Source organism: Dreissena polymorpha, chromosome 3, assembly GCF_020536995.1.
Source record: "Dreissena polymorpha isolate Duluth1 chromosome 3, UMN_Dpol_1.0, whole genome shotgun sequence".
Taxonomy (NCBI): Eukaryota; Metazoa; Mollusca; class Bivalvia; order Myida; family Dreissenidae; genus Dreissena; species Dreissena polymorpha.
This window is the reverse complement of record NC_068357.1, coordinates 3458285-3478913: the sequence shown is the minus strand read 5'-3', so window position 1 is coordinate 3478913 and position 20629 is coordinate 3458285. Positions and strand designations below refer to the sequence as shown.

Here is a 20629-nt window from a genome sequence, read left to right as displayed (position 1 = left end):
TGATATTGAACTTCTCCTATGACAATATGGTCAATCTCAACTATGCATGGCCCCATTACCAACCCTGGGGCGCCCCTGGGTCAAACATGCGGCGTGGGGATACGCGTCGGCCTCTTCCGCGCCATTTCTAGTTGAGTCTTGTGGTTCAAAAACTGTCAAATAAGGCAAAGTCATTGATAAACCTTTTTTACAAATTATAAAAATAACATTTTAACAACACTCTTTATTTCAAGTTCTATCTATGCAGATGGTCTTATGATGATAGAGCGGTAGACTTTTGCTCCATGGCTCCAGGGGTCAGTGGTTCGAGCCCCATTTAGGTTTATTTTTTTAAAGTCTTTAATTGTTTTCTTGTTGTTTTTTACTGGAGATTTTTAGACCCAATGTTAACATTTATCAATATAAAGCATTTAATGACAACCTTCAAGACATGCCAAAATCTGTGAATAGGCCCCTTTATATTAATCAAAGAAACTTACCGAAAAATTAATGAGCCATTTGTAAACATTTTACCTATAGCTAAATGTATCAATGAATTTCATTAGCTCAATGTATCTCCTTCAGCCAATCAAATAGCGCAGCTTATCACTTACAGTCAGTGAAGCGTGCAGTTTAGCTGGAGAAGGTTAGATCGTCTGTACACATGCCTGGGGGCTGATCACACAAATCGACAGCTGTTTATGGCTTAATTAGGGGCATATGACAGGAAATACACAAGTGGATTGAAATTATAAGGGGCTCATTAAACAAAATCATATCTTGCCAGCCAACTGGGGGGGGGGGGGGCTTTAGCCCCCTAGCCCCCCACCTAAATACGCCTCTGTAAATTATAACATTGATATTTTTATATGGATATAACATGCAAAGACTTTAGGAAAGTGTTCAATACCACTTTGGATATAACATGGAATGACTTTAAAAAAAAGTTCAATACCACTTTCTGAATTTACATATAGGTAAACATATCTTATAATTCAATTGCAACAATGAATATATGACCAACCTAATTCTAAAATTTGTCTTATGCCATATGTCCCCAAGGTAGCTCAAAACAGGCTGCAAAATCATGGCTATACCCTAACCGCTAAAAAACCACACAACTTGAAGTGACATTATACAGGACAGGCTAGCTCTTGAACAGACTGCACGGATGCGCAGGCTGGTCTGGAACCATACTGACAGCATATTGGACCAGACCCATGTTTTCATGACACTGCTGATATATTAGTAAAAAAAATTGAAAGGGGATCAAGTTGAATTCATACATTTTTGTCACACTTTTAATACCGTTAAAATTCCAGTCATGAAACTTACAAATAATTTAAGGAAACAAAATAATCACGTAATTTATGTTTATGCGGCCTGGTTTGGGTTTATGATGCTTTAGTAAATCTGTAAGGACATTTTATTTTCAATTTATGCTGAATGAATCAAAGACATAATTTCATCTTTTTCTGCATTCAACTCACTTTCTCTTAAAGTGGTAATAAGTATTTTCTTGGAAGTCAAGTGTCATCTGTCAATTACAGCTTTTCGTCTATTTGATATTTGTACAGAATCAATATCTAGATTCATCACTTCTCATTTAAAAACAATGTTTTTCCAAGACGATCTGGCAGTATGTTTGAAAATTAGTTGTTATTTCCTTGCTAAGAACACCATTATACATTATGTAATTGAATAATGACATTTGTTGCTCACAACTTGTTTCTCTGGGGGAGGGGGTATTGCTGCAGTAATGAAGCATGGTGGTTCTTTGATTTGCATTTTTCAGTAAGGAAGCATCATAGAAAACAGCTAGAGCACATAGAAAAAGTACACAATCATATACCTGTGAGTTTTCTTCAGATTAAGAACAGGAAATATTTGTAATGTAAAATGGCAACAAAAAACACACTCAAAATAATTTTTTTAGCTCACTTGAGCAAGAATTTCTTAAGGTGAGCAATTGTGGTCAGTCTTCTCCAGCATTGTCTATTGGAAACTTTTATTTAGCTTGTTACCTCTCTAGAGACAACATTTTTATGCACCCGGTAGGGTGGCATATAGCATTTGCACTGTCTGTCAGTCAGTCTGTGCGTTCGGCCGGCCGTCCGAAAACTTTAACATTAGCCATAACTTTTGCAATATTGAAGATAGCAACTTGATATTTGGCATGCATGTGTATCTCATGGAGTTTCACATTTTGAGTGGTAAAAGGTCAAGGTCAATGTCATCCTTCAAGGTCAAAGGTTAAAAAAAACAAATTCAAGGGAAGTAATAAGCTTTAAAGGGAGATAACTATCTGTACCTGCCAAATGATAAAAAAATTAATAAATCAAAGCAGCGCAGTAGGGGTCATTGTGTTTCTGACAAACACATCTCTTGTTTATTTCAATCTTGATGAAACCTGGTAAGAATATTTGTCTTGCTAATATATCTAGGCCCTGTTGGAATGTGAGTAAAATCTGTCATAAAATAAGGTCCCCAAGTCAACTCTTAGAAACACCTTGTTTAATACCACTCTAGAGCCACATTAATGACCGAATCTTAATGAAATATGGTTAGAATTGTTATTTGGACGTTTTTCTAAGCTAAGAATTAATCTGGGTATGAACCTCCAGAAACTAGGCAACTAGTTCAAATAAAATAAAATAATCCACTCTAGAGGCCACATTTATGTGTTAATTCTATGTAAGTATTTACTTTAATAAGTGCAAGGTAGGACTAGAAACATGTTATGAATAATCTGTACAAAAGAAACATTTCTACACATTTTACTGATCAACAAAATAGTGAAATACATTTGGTTGAGTGAGGAATTGAATGTGAACTACAAAATACAGTATTGTGCAATATGGGACAAACATGTTTGGTACAAAAAGTATAACGTTTATAGCGTGAAAATTAAAGAAAGAAATGTATTTCAAATGCAACAAATGAACAATGTTATAGAAGTTAATAAACAAAAACAATTAAGTCTTAAAACTTTCTATATGGTACTTTGACACAACTGTTTTCTTTTGTTTGGAGCTTGCTTTAAAAAATAGTAAAAGTGGGTAAGCTCGAGGACTGGTTACACAAACAAGTGGGTAAGCTCGAGGACTGGTTACACAAACTTATTTTTGGGGCCTTCATCTAAAGTTAGCCTTCACCTTAGCCAGGGATACATTTTAGTAAAGTAGTAACTTTAAATCCTGAATAAATATGAGCTTCCTATTAATATTGCTTTTTATCATAATTTGCAACTGTTATATTCATCTGCTTAACATTGCTTTTTATACGCCCGTTTTTAAAACATGGGACGTGTTATAGTTTCACCCTTGGTGGGTTGGCGATGGGTGGCGTCCACAGCAGTGTCCGCTCTCTAATTCAAATAGTTTTCATCTGATCTTCACCAAACTTGGTCAGAAGTTGTGTCTAGACAATATCTAGGTCAAGTTCGAATATGGGTCATGCAGGTTCAAAAACAAGGTCACAGGTCACTTAGTGCATTTCAAGGATTTAGCATGGTGTCTGCTCTCTAATTTAAGTAGTTTTCACCTGATCTTCACCAAATTTGGTCAGAAGTTGTGTCTAGATGATATGTAGGTCAAGTTTAAATATGGGTCATGCCGGGTTAAAAACTAGATCATGAGGTTACTTAGTGCATTTCAAGCATTTAGCATGGTGTCCGCTCTCTAATTGAAGTAGTTTTCATCTGATCTTCCCCTTATTTTGTCAGAAGTTGTGTCTAGATGATATGTAGGTCAAGTTCGAATATGGGTCATGCCGGGTCAAAAACAAGGTCACGAGGTCACATTGTGCATTTCAAGCATTTAGCATGGTGTTTGCTCTTTAATTAAAGTAGTTTTCATCTGATCTTCACCAAATTTAGTCAGATGTTACATCTAAATGATATCTAGGTCAAGTTCAAATATGGGTCATGCCGGGTCAATAACTAGGTCTCGAGGTCACTTAGTGCATTTCAAGCATTGAGCATGGTGTCCAAAACCTTCGAAGGGGCGTATCTTGTGACAGTTTGGCACTCTTGTTACTATTTAATTACTAACATGCAAACTTGCTGCAGTTGCCTGTTTTAATAAAATGCTTAAACTATACAATAATAATGAATAAATGAAATGTTTTGATGAAAAACAAAACAATATAGTAACAGAAACATTTTTATTGATCATAATTGCATGGTTCTGTATGCCTACAGGTTTTTATACAAGAGTGTTGCTTAGCATCTGTCTTTCAAATGTCAAAGTGGAGATTCAATAAATTAGCCCATATTAAGTTTATTTTCTAATTACATGTCATATATATTTGAATAGGGAGTCTATTTGTCAAAATTGTGTTAATATTTCATCACATGCTTTACTATAACACAAGGATTTTATTAAGGATTTGCTTTGGAACCAAACCTACTTACACATACTTGAACCAAATTAAGTATGATATCTTGACAAATATAACAGCTGTGATCAACTGATCTTGTCTCATTGTAGGTGGGTTTTCAGCTCCATTAGTATCGAAGACCTTGTGAAGCGAAGGATCAATGAACGACTTGTAAATGTCAAGCCATCTTTTATCGGTAAGCATCAAAGAAACAAAGAGTTTGCATGCGTGTGCTTTTCTGATAATTATATTTTTTGCATAATGTTGGAATATCCTTGTAAGGGAAGCATGAATGACATTTGTGTAGGTAAAGGTCTGCCACTTGCCGGTTGAAGCCCACAAAAAGTTTAAAGTGTAGAATGTCTGAAAAATTAGTTGGGAAACTGCATCCGCATGGATGTTGTTACATGTATGTAACAATTTTTATATTTAGAATGGGTATTGCCAGAACAGCAGACTTTTGGTATTGTACTTATATTAAAATGTTTAAGTGGCATTTTATGTGGAGTTTGTCTAGTAATTATTATAAATCACCAACCAACCAATTAATTCATTTGGGAGTTGAAGTCCATGAGAAAAACATTTACAGAAATATTATTTAGGCAACGAAGCACCTTTAGGCTAGTATTCCATCTGTCCATATCCGCATACGCAAAAAAATAGAACTAGTAGAAATTCACTGCGCTTATTCCGTTTATCCGCATCCCCATATCCACACACGCAATAAGCGTCCGCCAAAGAACGCTCAAGTGAGCATTCTAATGCGGATGCGGACAAGATACCGACAGCATTTAGCACGATGAGGTAAGCTGTCATCTAAAAAATTAACTGAAAAACTAATTGAATTTGTGAAAAATTACCCGTAATTATACAACCAACGCAGTTCTGCATATCATGACTCTGATTTCACTTCAAATGTTTGGAAAAGCATAGCCAAGACACTAGACGAAGATGTTTCAGGTATTTACCATTTGTATTCTTTTACAGACAGAATGATGATTTGTACCTTATATCTACTTAAATTCAGGCTTGTCCTTCATAATAATTATCTCAATTATAATTTTCAGTTTCATCCATATATTTTTTTCTAAAAGAGAAAGATACGTTGGACGTATGCGGATAAATGGAATAAAGCGTCCGTATTATGATTTTGCGGATAAGGATGCAGATATGGATGTGGATAGATGAAATACTAGCCTTGCAAATAATGGTTTTCAGTATTTAAGAATTATAATGAAATATAGCAATTACATGTATTATAATAATCTCTTTCATTAATATTTGTTAACTTGATCATTAAATAGGTTATATATTGCATATTGACCTCCATATTATTATGTTTTCCCCTCATCAGTACAGATTTGTGTCATAAATGTTCTTACCACATTTCTGTGGCTTTGCTGTCTAACCAGGGTTCACTCAATTCTCACCTAGGTGGTCTGGGTTGCGCATTATTAGGCACATTTGAGTTTGGTTGGTTGCAACCTCCAATACTGTCCAGGCCTGTCATCCATCCACATCATAAGACTACACATAAATTATGTATTGTTCATTTTAATGCCTGCTGAGAGTCCTTATCTTGGGTATATAGAAAAGGATGTTAGATTCCTCTTCGCCTGCTCACAATGGCAAACGAACAATGCTGTTAGGTTAGATTGATTTGTCTAGGGCTACTCCAATAGACCCAGTACATTTTCAATGCGTAAAATTGTAAAATGCCATAAAAAGCGATTACAAATGTTGACTCAACATGAACTTTGTGGACATGAAAAAATTCTTTGGAAAACTGGAAATTTTACACAGAATATTCCAAAATAGAAAGGGGTTTATTACCAGCCATTCCAGGAGTGTCTATTTTTAGCCATCTGTACAAAATAAAGCGATGATATTTAGCAGAAAGTTTTAAATCAACCATGGCATGTGTACTTCCATATTTCATTCAGAACATGCAAATGGATGCTACTATTTTAGAACAAGGCATTCCCTGTGTTTCATGCTGTAAAAGAAAAATGAAAATTTGTTATTTTCCCCTACAAATTGTCTGCACAGGTATTTTGTACCTAATGAACTTTAGGATACTAAGGAAAAATTGCAGATAACTATAATGTAAAACTTATCTGAAAAATGATATGACAATTGACTTTTACTTGAAATGTACTTGTAAGCTAATGACAAAGCATGTAATTTTGATTTCCCAACTGCAACATGTTTTTCTAAGGGAGAGTGCAGAATCATGATGACAAGTTAGTTGAGCTTAGACCTATTTATCAAAGCTTTATTGCATTGAAAACCTAAGGCTTATTTTAAACGGTCTTGAGTCTGTTTCCTGGGACTAGAACCAGTACTTCAAGTCTATGGTGGAGATCTAAAGAACGCTCCCTCAGTGGGGATGGATCCTGTTGCCTCCCAGTCGCTAGAAGGACACCTTGTCTACTATGCAACGGGGACCTTTAATGACCATTTAGTATTTGCAATCCTAGTCCTGAGGTCGAGGAGCAATTTTAGACCCCCTGCTTATTAAGTTTTCTATATTATCTAAAGTAATTATTATTATCTTCAGTACTAAACATTGTTTTTTCCGCAAAAGTAGTTACACTGTAACTCCAATATAACGCAGATTACAAGTCCCAAAACAGCGTTATAAACAGATTCGCGTTATAAGTTCTGAGAATTCATAATATATTGCAAGGTTGTGTGGTCATTTGCTAATACAGCTTTTCTAATGTGCATAATTGTCCCCTACCGGTTTTACCGGAGGGGACTTATGGTTTGCGCTCTGTCTGTCAGTCTGTCGGTCAGTCAGTAAGTCAGTCAGTCTGTCACACTTTTCTGGATCCTGCGATAACTTTAAAAGTTCAGCATATTTTTTCATGAAACTTGAAACATGGATAGATGGCAATATGGACATTATGCACGTCATTTCGTTTTGTTCCTACGTGCTATGGCAACAACAAAAATTCTGACAATGGTGGAATTTCTGACAATGGTGGAGCCGGTAGGGGACTATATAGCTTGACAATAGTCTTGTTATATATCTGATTATCCTATATAATTACTACATCAATAAAAAAAATTATTCTAACCATTTATGACTATAAATGTGTTTAAGAATTTAATAAAAACAAACATACGCCATTTTTCGGAAGTGTAACATGAACAGTGCATTATGTGACAGTGGTTTCATAGGGCGCAGTTCAGATTTAATTGTTACAACCAATGGACAAGTGAGCTTAAATTAGATTTAATGCAAAAGGATACAAAGCAATGTTTTATTGCATCATACTCAGTCATGCAAAAAACTTGCTTCCCAGGGATTTCCTGAAAATCGACCAAAAATGAAAGTAAATTTCTGTAAACAATGACCTGACGTTTGGATGACACTAATCATCTTGATTGCTAATTACATTTTGTTTGCCTGTAACGTTTTCAGTTGCATTTTAGCAGACAATATTAAAATTTATTTTGTCTACAAATAACAATAATTTGAAACATGTATCATAAAACATGTATCAAAGCTGTCAATGATTAAAAGATCGATAGCACATACACGAAACACCAGCTATTTTCACACCTGTATTGCTCCGAACAAGATATTCACACTTAAACTGTCAAATTCCCCAGCAATGGTTGGTCTCTTAACGATTAAAATGTAGCCATTATACAATGAGCATATCAGATGCTGCCACATTTGAATGTCAAGGAAATGCTCTAAACTGAATTGGAAGGTTGGAGAAAAAATGGGAGCCAAGACCCACCGGCATTATATTGGATTCAGTGTTATAACGGAGCGCGTTATATTGGAGTTACAGTGTATACCTTTGTTATAATTACGTATGTCTATGATAATACATGTATAAATTTAATCAACATGTGTATGCAACAATTATTGATGGACATTAAACAATTGTTGAAATTAGATAATTTTGCAATTCTATTAGGCATTGATTTCTTCTACTTCATACATGTACTTATTTCAATAAAACTAGGCCAGACAAAATCTTAGACAGCTGTGCCCAAACAGTTTTTTCATGAAGAACTGATGGTTTTTACTAATAAGCATAATGCATGCTCACGAACAGTGCGTCCCTATGGGATGGTTTGCTCAAATCAGCCAGAAATAGCTTACATGCTTTAATTACTACCATATCTGGCTGGTGCATGTAGTCAGTCTTCTATGTCTATCATCAATTTCTCATGACTCTGGACTTTGAATAACGAATACAATACACTGTTGCTGTTTTCATGTTTGGTTTCTTATGAAATCCATTTCTGTAAAAAAAAAAAAATTGTGGAAATATAATACCTACATATATACACAATAATACCTACATATATACACATTTAGTAATAAATGAAGCTAATTGGTCTAGCAATAAGGCCATTTGTAGCAGGTTGTTCACAATCCTATTGGGCATTGATGTTCTTCGTGGTAATTTGTGAGGACATATGACTCAGACATGTTGAACAGAACAGAACTTTCACCCAAGTATGGAACAGATATTCAATAAGGGCAATATAGCAAAGTACAATTTTTAGCTCGGCTGCTTTCGGAGAAAACCCGATGTTGTCATAGCCAGCTCGTCTTCCGGCGTCCGCCGTCCAACGTGCTAAAACCTTAACATTTGCTCTAAAATTAAAGTGCTTCCACCTACAACTTTGAAACTTCATATGTACAGTAGAATTGCAATAACTTGAGCTGGCGATTTCTGGAAAACTGGCGATCACTCGAGCATTAAAGGAAGTCCCTAACATTTTCCTTTAATTTCTATATAAAAATACCCGCAATAACTCAAACACGGGATTTTCGATAACTCGAGGATGTGTGCTGGTCCCTGAAATGCATTTCACACATAATTAACTGGCAATTATTCGAAGACACCTTCTCGTCTGGTCAGTGCTAAAAATATTCGAGTTGTGAAAACAGAGCAATCAAGCAGACAAAAAAACGCTTGATTAGGTGTGACGTTAGTTGCAGTTTGAGAAACACTGCAAATTGTCATCCTTTGAGATGCAGACAAAAAGCTACACAGTTTTAATAATAATTAAATAATTACCAGCAATCGCTAATTATGATAAAATAAATGGTATAAAAGAGAGCGTAGCAGATAATACATCGTAATCTGTGTGATCATGTTGTATTTCCAGTTTTTTTTTCATGCGCATGTACGTACCTTGTGTGCTATTTGAAATATGTTACATCATGTCCATTAAATATTTTCGATTATATATGTTTTCTGTTTGTATGTTGATTAAATTAAATGAACGAACGAGCATTCTTATTGTTCAGTTAAGTATACTGTAAACTAAGCGAATTCTAAAAGCCTTTTCTTTCCCAAGCACCGTCTTACATGTAAATAAAGCATTTGTGGTCAGAAATTAAGCATCACCAACCGAAACAATGAAAAAGTAATACCATGGATTACTCGAAACCTGCGATTACTCGAGCATAAAGGTCAGTCCCGTGTGACCTCCAGTTATCGCAGTTTTACTGTAGTTGCACCTTGATGAGTTCTACACGCCACACCCATTTTGGGGTCACTAGGTCAATGGTCAAGGTCACTGTGACCTCTAAAAAAATTAAAATATTCTGACAAGCTTTCATTTATTCAAAACTGCACCTGCAGCCGAGCGTTGGCACCCATTATGCGCTACTCTTGCTAGTACAATATTGTGACCGATAACTTAACAACAACACATATTATACAGTGAGAGTGGGATATTTACTGTAGAATGAATTTATATACATGTATATATAAAGATATTGACTAAGAATATGTAGGATTAAGCAACACCAATTTTCATACGTAGTGATCATTGCCTGCAAAAAGTAACGGTACGTAATTATGTAGCCTGATATGTTGAGGATTCTAATAATATAAGTGATCTTTAACCTTAATTGGGTGGTGTTGTCACGTGCACACGTCTTTTGCTTTTGCACGTGCTGATTCAAATAACATTGTCAAGAAAGTCAAACTTTTGTGTGTAACTCAGGACTAAGAACATTATAATGTACTCAAACATTGCTTTTTTTTCTCCTCGTTCCATTATGTGTCAAATCCAGGCAGAGGTATGCCTTTTTTTTTAGCTCATGGTGAGCTTTTGTGATAGCCCTTTGTCTGTCGTGTGGTGTGGGCATCAACAATTGCCTTGTTAACACTCTAGAGGCCACATTTATTGTCCGATCTTCATAGAATTTGGTCAGAAGATTCGCCTCAATGATATCTTAGACAAGTTTGAAAATGGTTACGGTTGCTTGAAAAACATGGCCGCTAGAGGGCGTGGCACTTTTCCTATATGGCTATAGTAAAACCTTGTTAACACTCTAGAGGCCACAATTTATTTTAATAATCAGGAGCAATAAAACATTGTATAAGTTTATTATGCTCAAATGGGCTAGTGGATAGTCAAACATGAACAATTTTCATAAGTTGATGTGGACATGTACATATAAATAACATCTTAGTGCATTACAGAAATTTAATCAGTTCATGTGCTTGTGAGAATTAAGACTACATTTTATGGGAGTAGACGTACAGTTGATGCAGTTATACCTAGAAATAAACAAACATGTGCAACACTTAAGATCCCTATCAGACTTATATCATATCAATGAATGTCAACTTAAAAGCTGGTTTTGAATAGTGAATAGTGAAGCAAAAATAAAAATGGTGAAGTAGCAGTAGTTATTGTTTTGTGTAGCCAGGAGTTAGTATGTCAGTATGTGTGTATGTCAGTATTTGTGTATGTCAGTATGTGTGTATGTCAGTATGTTTGTATGTCAGTATGTGTGTATGTCAGTCTGTCCGTCCGAAAAAAACACTTTAACGTTGGTCATAACTTTTGCATTATTGAAGATAGAAACTTGAAATTTGGCATGCATGTGCATCTCACGGAGCTGCACATTTTGAGTGGTGAAAGGTGAAGGTGAAGGTCATCGTCAAGGTCAAATGTCTAATATATGGCGTCTGTCTGTCGAAAAACTTTAACATTGGCAATAAATTTTTCACTATTGAAGATAGCAACTTGATATTTGGCATGCTTGTGTATCTCATGGAGCTGAAGATTTTGAGTGGTGAAAGGTGAAGGTGAAGGTCATCCTTCAAGGTCAAATGTCAAATATATGGCGTCTGTCCGTCCGAAAACTTTAACATTGGCAATAACTTTTTCAATATTGAAGATAGCAACTTGATACTTGGCATGCATGTGCATCTCACGGAGCTGCACATTTTGAGTGGTGAAAGGTGAAGGTGAAGGTCATCCTTCAAGGTCAAATGTTTAATATATGGCGTCTGTCTGTCCGTCCAAAAACTTTAACATTGGCCATAACTTTTTTACTATTGAAGATAGCTACTTGATATTTGGCATGCATGTGTATCTCATGGAGCTGAACATTTTGAGTGGTGAAAGGTGAAGGTCAAGGTCATCCTTCAAGGTCAAGTGTGAAATATATGGCGACTGTCTGTCCGAAAACTTTAACATTGGCCATAACTTTTTCAATTTTGAAGATAGCAACTTGATATTTGGCATGCATGTGTATCTCATGAAGCTGCACATTTTGAGTGGTGGAAGTTCAATGTCAAGGTCATCCTTCAAGGTCAAAGGTCAAAATAAATAAATTCAAAGTGGCGTTCTCATGAAGCTGCACATTGTGAGTGGTGGAAGTTCAAGGTCAAGGTCATCCTTCAAGGTCAAAGGTCAAAAAAAATAAAATAAATCTAAAGCGGCGTTTTCATGAAGCTGCACATTTTGAGTGGTGGAAATTCAAGGTCATCCTTCAAGGTCAAAGGTAAAACAAAATAATTTCTAAAGCGGCGTTCTCATGAAGCTGCCCATTTTGAGTTGTTGAAGTTCAAGGTCAAGGTCATCCTTCAAGGTCAAAGGTCAAAAAAATAATTCAAAGCGGCGCAATAGGGGGCATTGTGTTTCTGACGAACACATCTCTTGTTATAGTATGTGTTATTTAAAGTTCACCCCTAGCTAGATTCAGCCAGCGTAATACGCATCAATGATAAATCAATACATAAAAATAACATCAAAAACACACATTCTAATAACAAAACCTTCAAAATCACAAATTAAATTAAATTAAATTGAAGATAATGTGAAAATAAAAAGTGATCCTTAGCAAATTTTGAGTAGTATATTATCGTGTGTTATGACATTTTGACTGTTTGCTATGACATATGTCATATATACGCTCACTGGTAGTGAATCTGTTCACAACCTTGTAAAACTGGCATCCTAGTTTTCTTAAAACATAACATGTCTCTGATGGACCTTTGCATTTGTGTCGTGTTCTGAGAAAACTGGGCTTGATTCGTGTGCGTAAAATGTCGTCCCAGATTAGCCTGTGCAGTCCGCAAAGGCTAATCAGGGACGACACTTTCGGCTTTTATGGTATTTTTAGTTTCAAGAAAGTCCCTCCTTACCGAAAATCTAGTTAAGGCGGAAAGTGTCGTCCCTGATTAGCCTGTGCGGACTGCACAGGCTAATCTGGAACGACACTTTGCGCACATGCAGTATGCCCAGTTTTATCAGAACACTTTGCATTTGATTGGGATTGGTTGCTTGAATATGTATCAGTATCAGTATAAAAATCAAAGAAATAATTGGAGCATTCCATATCTCTGAATCTGTTTCCTTATGTCAGTGGCCACATAAGTGTAGCCTTATAGATTTGTTTGCTGATCAATTATATGCAAATATGGAAGAAATAATTGTGGATGACTTTAACCTTTAAATGGAACTAAATGTACCATAGATATCACCAGACATGTAATAATGTATATGACATTTTTTTAAACATCAACAGGTTAAAAATAAATGTTACAAATATTGTCTCTTTGTTTTGCTCAAATTTGTTAAAATAGTTGAGGTATAAATAAAATATTTGTAGAAATCAGCTATAATATTTGAATATTGAAAAAGTATTGCAAATGATTTTACATAATAATTTTAACAAAAGCAAACTTATGCGAAATTGATTATCTGAGAAACAATGTGGGAACAAACCCATGGAAGAAAATATATGAAGAAAGTATCAAAATAAGGTGGTGTTGTTGATTCTGAAAATGTTATCATGCTTTTTATATGATCCATGCTCTGTGAAAAGGGGGTTTAATGCATGTGCGTAAAGTGTTGTTCCAGATTAGCCAGTGCAGTCTGCACAGGCTAATCAGGGACTACACTTTCTGCCTAAACTTGATTTTTGCTAAAAAGAGACTTTCTTTATACGAAAAATATCATAAAAGCGGAAAGTGTCGTCCATGATTAGCCTGCACGACTCTTTACGCACATGCTTTAAATTCCCTGTTCAAAGAGCGTGGCTCATAACTTTTATAGAGTGCTGACTGGTCATACTCTAACATTTTCAGGACATCTAGAGCTGACTGGTTTTACTTTCGGGGACCTGACACCCAGTTTTCGTAGCATAAAAGCCTTTGAGTGCTCAGATGGAGTGCGGGGTTTCAAACCAGTCTCCTGGTCCAGCGTTCTACAGCCCCCAGTGGGGCTACACAAGATGTCGTCCTTCCAGATTGTTCTAGAAGCAGACATAGCAGCAATATGCGAAGAGTTCCGAATGGTGTTTAAAGCACGTGCAGGAACAGAAAGGTGCGTATATTGCATGTTTCCTATCATAAGATGTATTCTTGAACAGTCAAAGAGAAGTCCTCTCATTTTTAGCTAGACTATTATATATGAAATATATATAGTGGAGCTATCATACTCACCCCAAGGTCGGCGTTGCCGTTCCTGTTGGCGTTGCCGTTTCCGTGCAAATGTATAAGTTTGCGTACTACCTCAAATATTTCCAATGTCCCTTGACATATTGCTTTCATATTTTGCATTCTTGTTTACCATCATGACCCCAACCTATAAACAAGAGCAGACAACTGTATCAAGCATTTTGACAGAATTATGGCCCCTTTTATACTTAGAATATGCATATTATTGATAAATCTATTGTAAAGTTTGCGTACTACCACAAATATTTCCTGTGTCCCTTGACATATTGCTTTCATATTTTGCATACTTGTTTACCATCATGACCCAACCTATAAACAAGAGCAGACAACTGTATCAAGCATTTTGACAGAATTATTGCCCCTTTTATACTTAGAATATACATATTATTGATAGATCTATGTTAAAGTTTGCGTACTACCACAAATATTTCCAGTGTCCCTTGACATATTGCTTTCATATTTTGCATCTTGTTTACCAACATGACCCCAACCTATAAACAAGAGCAGACAACTGTATCAAGCATTTTGACAGAATTATTGCCCCTTTTATATTTAGAATATGCATATTATTGATAAATTTATATTAAAGTTTGCGTATTACCCCAAATATTTCCTGTGTCCCTTGAAATATTGCTTTCATATTTTGCATACTTGTTTACCAACATGACCCCAACCTATAAACAAGAGCAGACAACTGTATCAAGAATTTTGACAGAATTATGGCCCCTTTTATACTTAGAATATGCATATTATTGATAAATCTATGTTAAAGTTTGACAAAACAACACTTACCTGACATACCACAATGCACTCCACCCAAACCATCCTCCACCCCACCCCCATCCCCCCAACCCCCCCTCCAAAAAAATATTTTTTTTTTTTTTCTTTCTTATTTTTGAAATATCATCTATTAACTGATTACCCACCCACATTATACCCCACTCTCCCCCAACCCATTAAAGCTTTTGCTTTCATACTTGCAACACTTACTATCTATCTTAAGGGGACTGTGCAGGCAAAGTTATGTAACTCTGACTGGCATTTTGACAGAATTATGGGCCCTTTATACTTAGAAATTGAAAATTTGATTAAGCTTTGTGTTTTGGTCCACTTAACTCCTAAAGTATCATAGATATTGCTTTCATACTTGGAACACTCACAAACTATCATAAGGGGACAGTACAGGACAAGTTGCATAACTCTGGTTGTCATTTTGACGGAATTATGACCCCTTTTTTGACTTAGTAACTTTGAATATATGGTTAAATTTTGTGTTTAGATCCACTTTACTTCTAAAGTATCAAGGCTATTGCTTTCAAACTTCAAATACTTTCATGCTATCATGAGGGTACTGTACCTGGCAAGTTGAATTTTACCTTTACCTATGAATGACCTTGACTATCAAGATCCAATTATTAAATTTTGCTAAAATTGCCATAACTTCTTTATTTATGATTAGATTTGATTGATACTTTGACAAAACAACTCTTACCTGACATGCTACAATAGATTCCACCCAAACCATCCCCCACGCCCCCCCCCGTAGAATCCCCCCCCCCAAAAAAAATGAATATTTTGTTTCCTTTTTTTAAAGATCATCTAATAAATGACTACACCCTCACACTATACCCCCTCACCGCCCCCCCCCCCCCCAATTTTTTTTTTTAAACATGGTTAAAAAACAATTTTTTTTATTTTTATTATTTTATTTCTGAAATACGTCCAACAATCCCACCCAAGAATACCCCCCCCCCCCCCCCCCAAAAAAAAAAAAAAAAAAAAAAAATTGTGTTTGCATTTTTTCCTTATTTTTGGAAGATAATGTAATAAATGACCACACACCCACACTATACACCCCTCTCCACCCCACCCCACCCCTCCCTCCTTTGTGATTGAAGCATTGAGATAGGTCCCTTCACCTTTAAAAGAAAAATAGATGAGCGGTCTGCACCCGCAAGGTGGTGCTCTTGTTTAACACTTAATCTTATTGAATAATCTAAAATAAAAGTGATAGTAAGAAAAAAGACAATTAATATCTTTATTTCCACTAGGATCTTAAACTGGGACCTTGGGCAGCAAAATGGGCAATTCAGGCTTAAGAGGTTAACTGTGTATTAAACAGTATTTAAGAACAATACTTGTTTTCCATTCACATATATTTCAAGCCATACAAACACATTTCTTGTCTTTTATATATTATGATTTATGACTGTTTATTAAGAATAGAATATTTTTTATAGATCTTTCATAGTCTAGAGTGTTATTTTCTCTTTGAATACAACCTATAAATGCAGTGTTGAACATATGGCAATTGTTTCGAAAAGTATTTTTTTGTCAATCTATGAACAAGATCATTTAAACCTGTAGGAATCTCATATTACAGAGACTTCCCAACAATGAGTCAAACTGAAATCTGTACAGAAAAATTGTCTGCAAAAAAGAAACTAACCAATTGTCTTTTTGGTTTACCATTTAAAACCATAATGATGTCCTTTGATGAATAGTTACTATTACATTATTTTGAATTGATCAATTATTATTTTGATAGACATGGCAGACTTGATCTTTGATAAATTAAATTAATTGAGGCCTAAATGTTATGACTATGGAGCAATTTATATAATGACCAATTTAGTGATGTTGCTAAGCTTCCATTGATTCATTACTAGACTGGAAATCTGCAGCGTGGTTACATAAGTACTCCCGATGAGAAATTACTCGTCAATTTACTTTTAAGGGAATATTTTTTGCTAGGTAACCACTTTTATTAGGAAATGTTTGAAACTTCCAACCCTATTACTGGCAATCATGTGACAGTTAATCATCAGCTTTTATCAAATAATATGTTCAGTTTTTATCAAATTATGTAGTTCTGATGTTGTTTTAATAAAATAGTATACTCCTTTACATTTAAATATAATTTTCCAGATACATTTTTCATATGTATTATTAACATTATCCCTTTCCCATTATTGACTGGTGTTTAAGTAGATATGATGCTCAGCAGCTGATTAAATTTTCACACAGCAGCAAATCTTATTTGTAAAATGTGAAACATTTCACCATTATTAACTGATCCATTTGACACTTTACTAGCGAAAATGTATATTCTGTTTTAGAAAATTACTGAACTCATTGTAGAATACCCAAGTAGTAATGAAGTAGAATATTATTTCCTATGTTTCAGGCTTGGTTTAAACTTTGACATTGCTGTCGAGGATCTGAAGTTGAAAGGCATACTGCAGGCTATTGTGCACATGTCCATGGATATACCCTTTCCTCATATCACCAAAGCTACTGTCAGCTTCAGTGACACGTAAGTTTATGTAATCAAGGCTTCAGTCTGCTGTAATGACACTAAGTTTATGTTACCAAGACATCAGTCTGCTGTAATGACACTAAGTTTATGTTGCCAAGACATCAGTCTGCTGTAATGACACTAAGTTTATGTTACCAAGGCTTCAGTCTGCTGTAATGACACTAAGTTTATGTTACCAAGACATCAGTCTGCTGTAATGACACTAAGTTTATGTAATAAAGGCTTCAGTCTGCTGTAATGACACTAAGTTTATGTTACCAAGACATCAGTCTGCTGTAATGACACTAAGTTTATGTTACCAAGGCTTCAGTCTGCTGTAATGACCAGGGATCATATTTTTATCGGTTTTGTCAGTCCTAGACCGATTGGGGTCATGAAAGACCGATTGAAAATCCCAAACAGTCGGTCCGATTCTGTTTGCTATTAAAATTCCCATGTCATGAAATCGATTACACAGTGTACATGCTAACACACCCTAATGACATTCTTATCTTGATTAGGTGTGATAAACCATTCGCTGCAGTCTCTAAACCGGTCAGGACCGGTTAATTGCACAACAGACCAAAAATAAAAAACTTGTGAACAGTGGATTAAAGACGCATCCGAAAAGACGCGTCTGAATGCACCCGCTGTAACTAAACAAAACATGCCGATACATTTTCCACCAGAGTAATAATCCGGTAATATAATTATGAATGAAAGTCGTGGATCTGATCGACAGAACAGCCGAAAGTTATTTTTATGGGCGGAACTTCACATAAAATAGTACACAAGAAAAATAATATACATTGAATAAATCTTTAGTGAAACCGTGTTAGAATCGAAATAATTTGTGTACTTTATACTTTGTTGTTGAATAAATCACGACCGGAAAATGCTTCGCTCTCGTGATTAAATGCCTACGCATCTGAACTATCGGCCGTGGGTTATTTGACAACAAATTATTTATTAAATATTTGGTTGTTGTTGTCAGTAGCCAACCTACGCACAGACATTTGTTTGGTTCAGTGCATGTTTGTAAGCTATTATCGAGTCGACAACAATTTAAAACATCGGTATAGACTTACACAGATTAATAATATTGACAACGATGAAAAAAGTCTGATAAAACAGCACACGAAACAACAATGAAATACCAAATGATAAAACCAGTTGAGAAAACTCGTTCTATTTAAAAAAAATGCCTAAGGGTTTACTTGTTAATGTATTATACCACCTTCATGAATGGCAAAATCAATGGTATATATTTTAACATAATTTGTCATGATTTTGGATATACATTTTCAGATACTTTTCCCCATTTAAATCTGGACCGATTGATGTTGCTGGAAAATATGATCCCTGGTAATGACACTAAGTTTATGTTACCAAGACATCAGTCTGATGTAATGACACTAAGTTTATGTAATCAAGGCTTTAGTCTGCTGTAATGACACTAAGTTTATGTTACCAAGACATCAGTCTACTGCAATGACACTAAGTTTATGTAATCAAGGCTTCAGTCTGCTGTAATGACACAAAGTTTATGTTACCAAGACATTAGTCTGCTGTAATGACACTTAGTTTATGCTACCAAGGCTTCAGTCTGCTGTAATGACACCAATTTTATGTTACCAAGACATCAGTCTGCTGTAATGACACTAAGTTTACGTTACCAAGGCTTCAGTCTGATGTAATGACACTAAGTTTATGTTACCTAGGCTTCAGTCTGCTGTAATGACACTAAGTTGATGTTACCAAGGCTTCAGTCTGCTGTAATGACACTAAGTTTATGTTACCAAGACATCAGTCTGCTGTAATGACACTAAGTTTATGTAATCAAGGCTTTAGTCTGCTGTAATGACACTAAGTTTATGTTACCAAGACATCAGTCTACTGCTATGACACTAAGTTTATGTAATCAAGGCTTCAGTCTGCTGTAATGACACAAAGTTTATGTTACCAAGACATCAGTCTGCTGTAATGACACTTAGTTTATGCTACCAAGGCTTCAGTCTGCTGTAATGACACCAATTTTATGTTACCAAGACATCAGTCTGCTGTAATGACACTAAGTTTATGTTACCAAGGCTTCAGTCTGATGTAATGGCACTAAGTTTATGTTACCTAGGCTTCAGTCTGCTGTAATGACACTAAGTTTATGTTACCTAGGCTTCAGTCTGCTGTAATGACACTAAGTTTATGTTACCAAGGCTTTGTCTGCTGTAATGACACTAAGTTTATGTTACCTAGGCTTCAGTCTGCTGTAATGACACTAAGTTTATGTTACCTAGGCTTCAATCTGCTGTAATGACACTAAGTTTATGTTACCTAGGCTTCAGTCTGCTGTAATGACACTAAGTTTATGTTACCTAGGCTTCAATCTGCTGTAATGACACTGAGTTTATGTTACCAAGGCTTCAATCTGCTGTAATGGCACTAAGATTATGTTACCAAGGCTTCAGTCTGCTGTAATGACACTAAGTTTATGTTACCTAGGCTTCAGTCTGCTGTAATTACACTAAGTTTATGTTACCTAGGCTTTAGTCTGCTGTAATGACACTAAGTTTATGTTACCAAGGCTTCAGTCTGCTGTAATGACACTAAGTTTCTGTTACCAAGGCTTCAGTCTGCTGTAATGACACTAAGTTTATGTTACCTAGGCTTCAGTCTGTTGTAATGAAACTAGGTTTATGTTACGTAGGCTTCAGTCTGCTGTAATGGCTTCAGTCTGCTGTAATGACACTAAGTTTATGTTACCTAGGCTTCAGTCTGCTGTAATGACACTAAGTTTATGTTACCTAGGCTTCAGTCTGCTGTAATGACTCTAAATTTACAGAGCTCCAGATAAGGATTTAGTCTAAAGGGTATTTAACCCCCTGATCTTATTGTTAAAGCGTATTTTACTCCTTTGTTTAAGCCATAAAGGGTATTAAGGAATATTTAGGGGTATTTTCCATTTCCATAGAAAACTTACATAGTAAATTGTATGTTTAATCTAGATATATTATTATTTGTTATTTATATTACTAAATGCAAACAGAATGAATTTAAAATGACGATATGAACAGACTTTCTTTAAAAATATTCCCGCAGGAGCAGCTGGTCGCTTAAAACGTCCCTTTTTATCCACAAACATGATGGGCCGCCATTTTTATTAAATCTTATTTTGATTGACTTACTTTTTGATTCAAAGGTTAACTTACACTAAAAAGTCAACAGGATT

The 20629-nt window shown here is 35.4% G+C and overlaps 1 protein-coding gene across 5 annotated transcripts in view; it reads left to right on the top strand.

Moving 5' to 3' along the window:
* Positions 1-20629, top strand: part of LOC127872759 (uncharacterized) — a 116956-nt gene that overhangs the window by 15963 nt on the left and 80364 nt on the right. For all 5 annotated transcript variants that reach the window (XM_052416140.1, XM_052416141.1, XM_052416139.1 and 2 more), the window contains exons 2-4: positions 4470-4555; positions 13734-13971; positions 17293-17421. In XM_052416140.1, coding sequence (XP_052272100.1) covers positions 4470-4555; positions 13734-13971; positions 17293-17421 — 453 coding nt within the window. The remainder of the gene's footprint in view (positions 1-4469; positions 4556-13733; positions 13972-17292; positions 17422-20629) is intronic.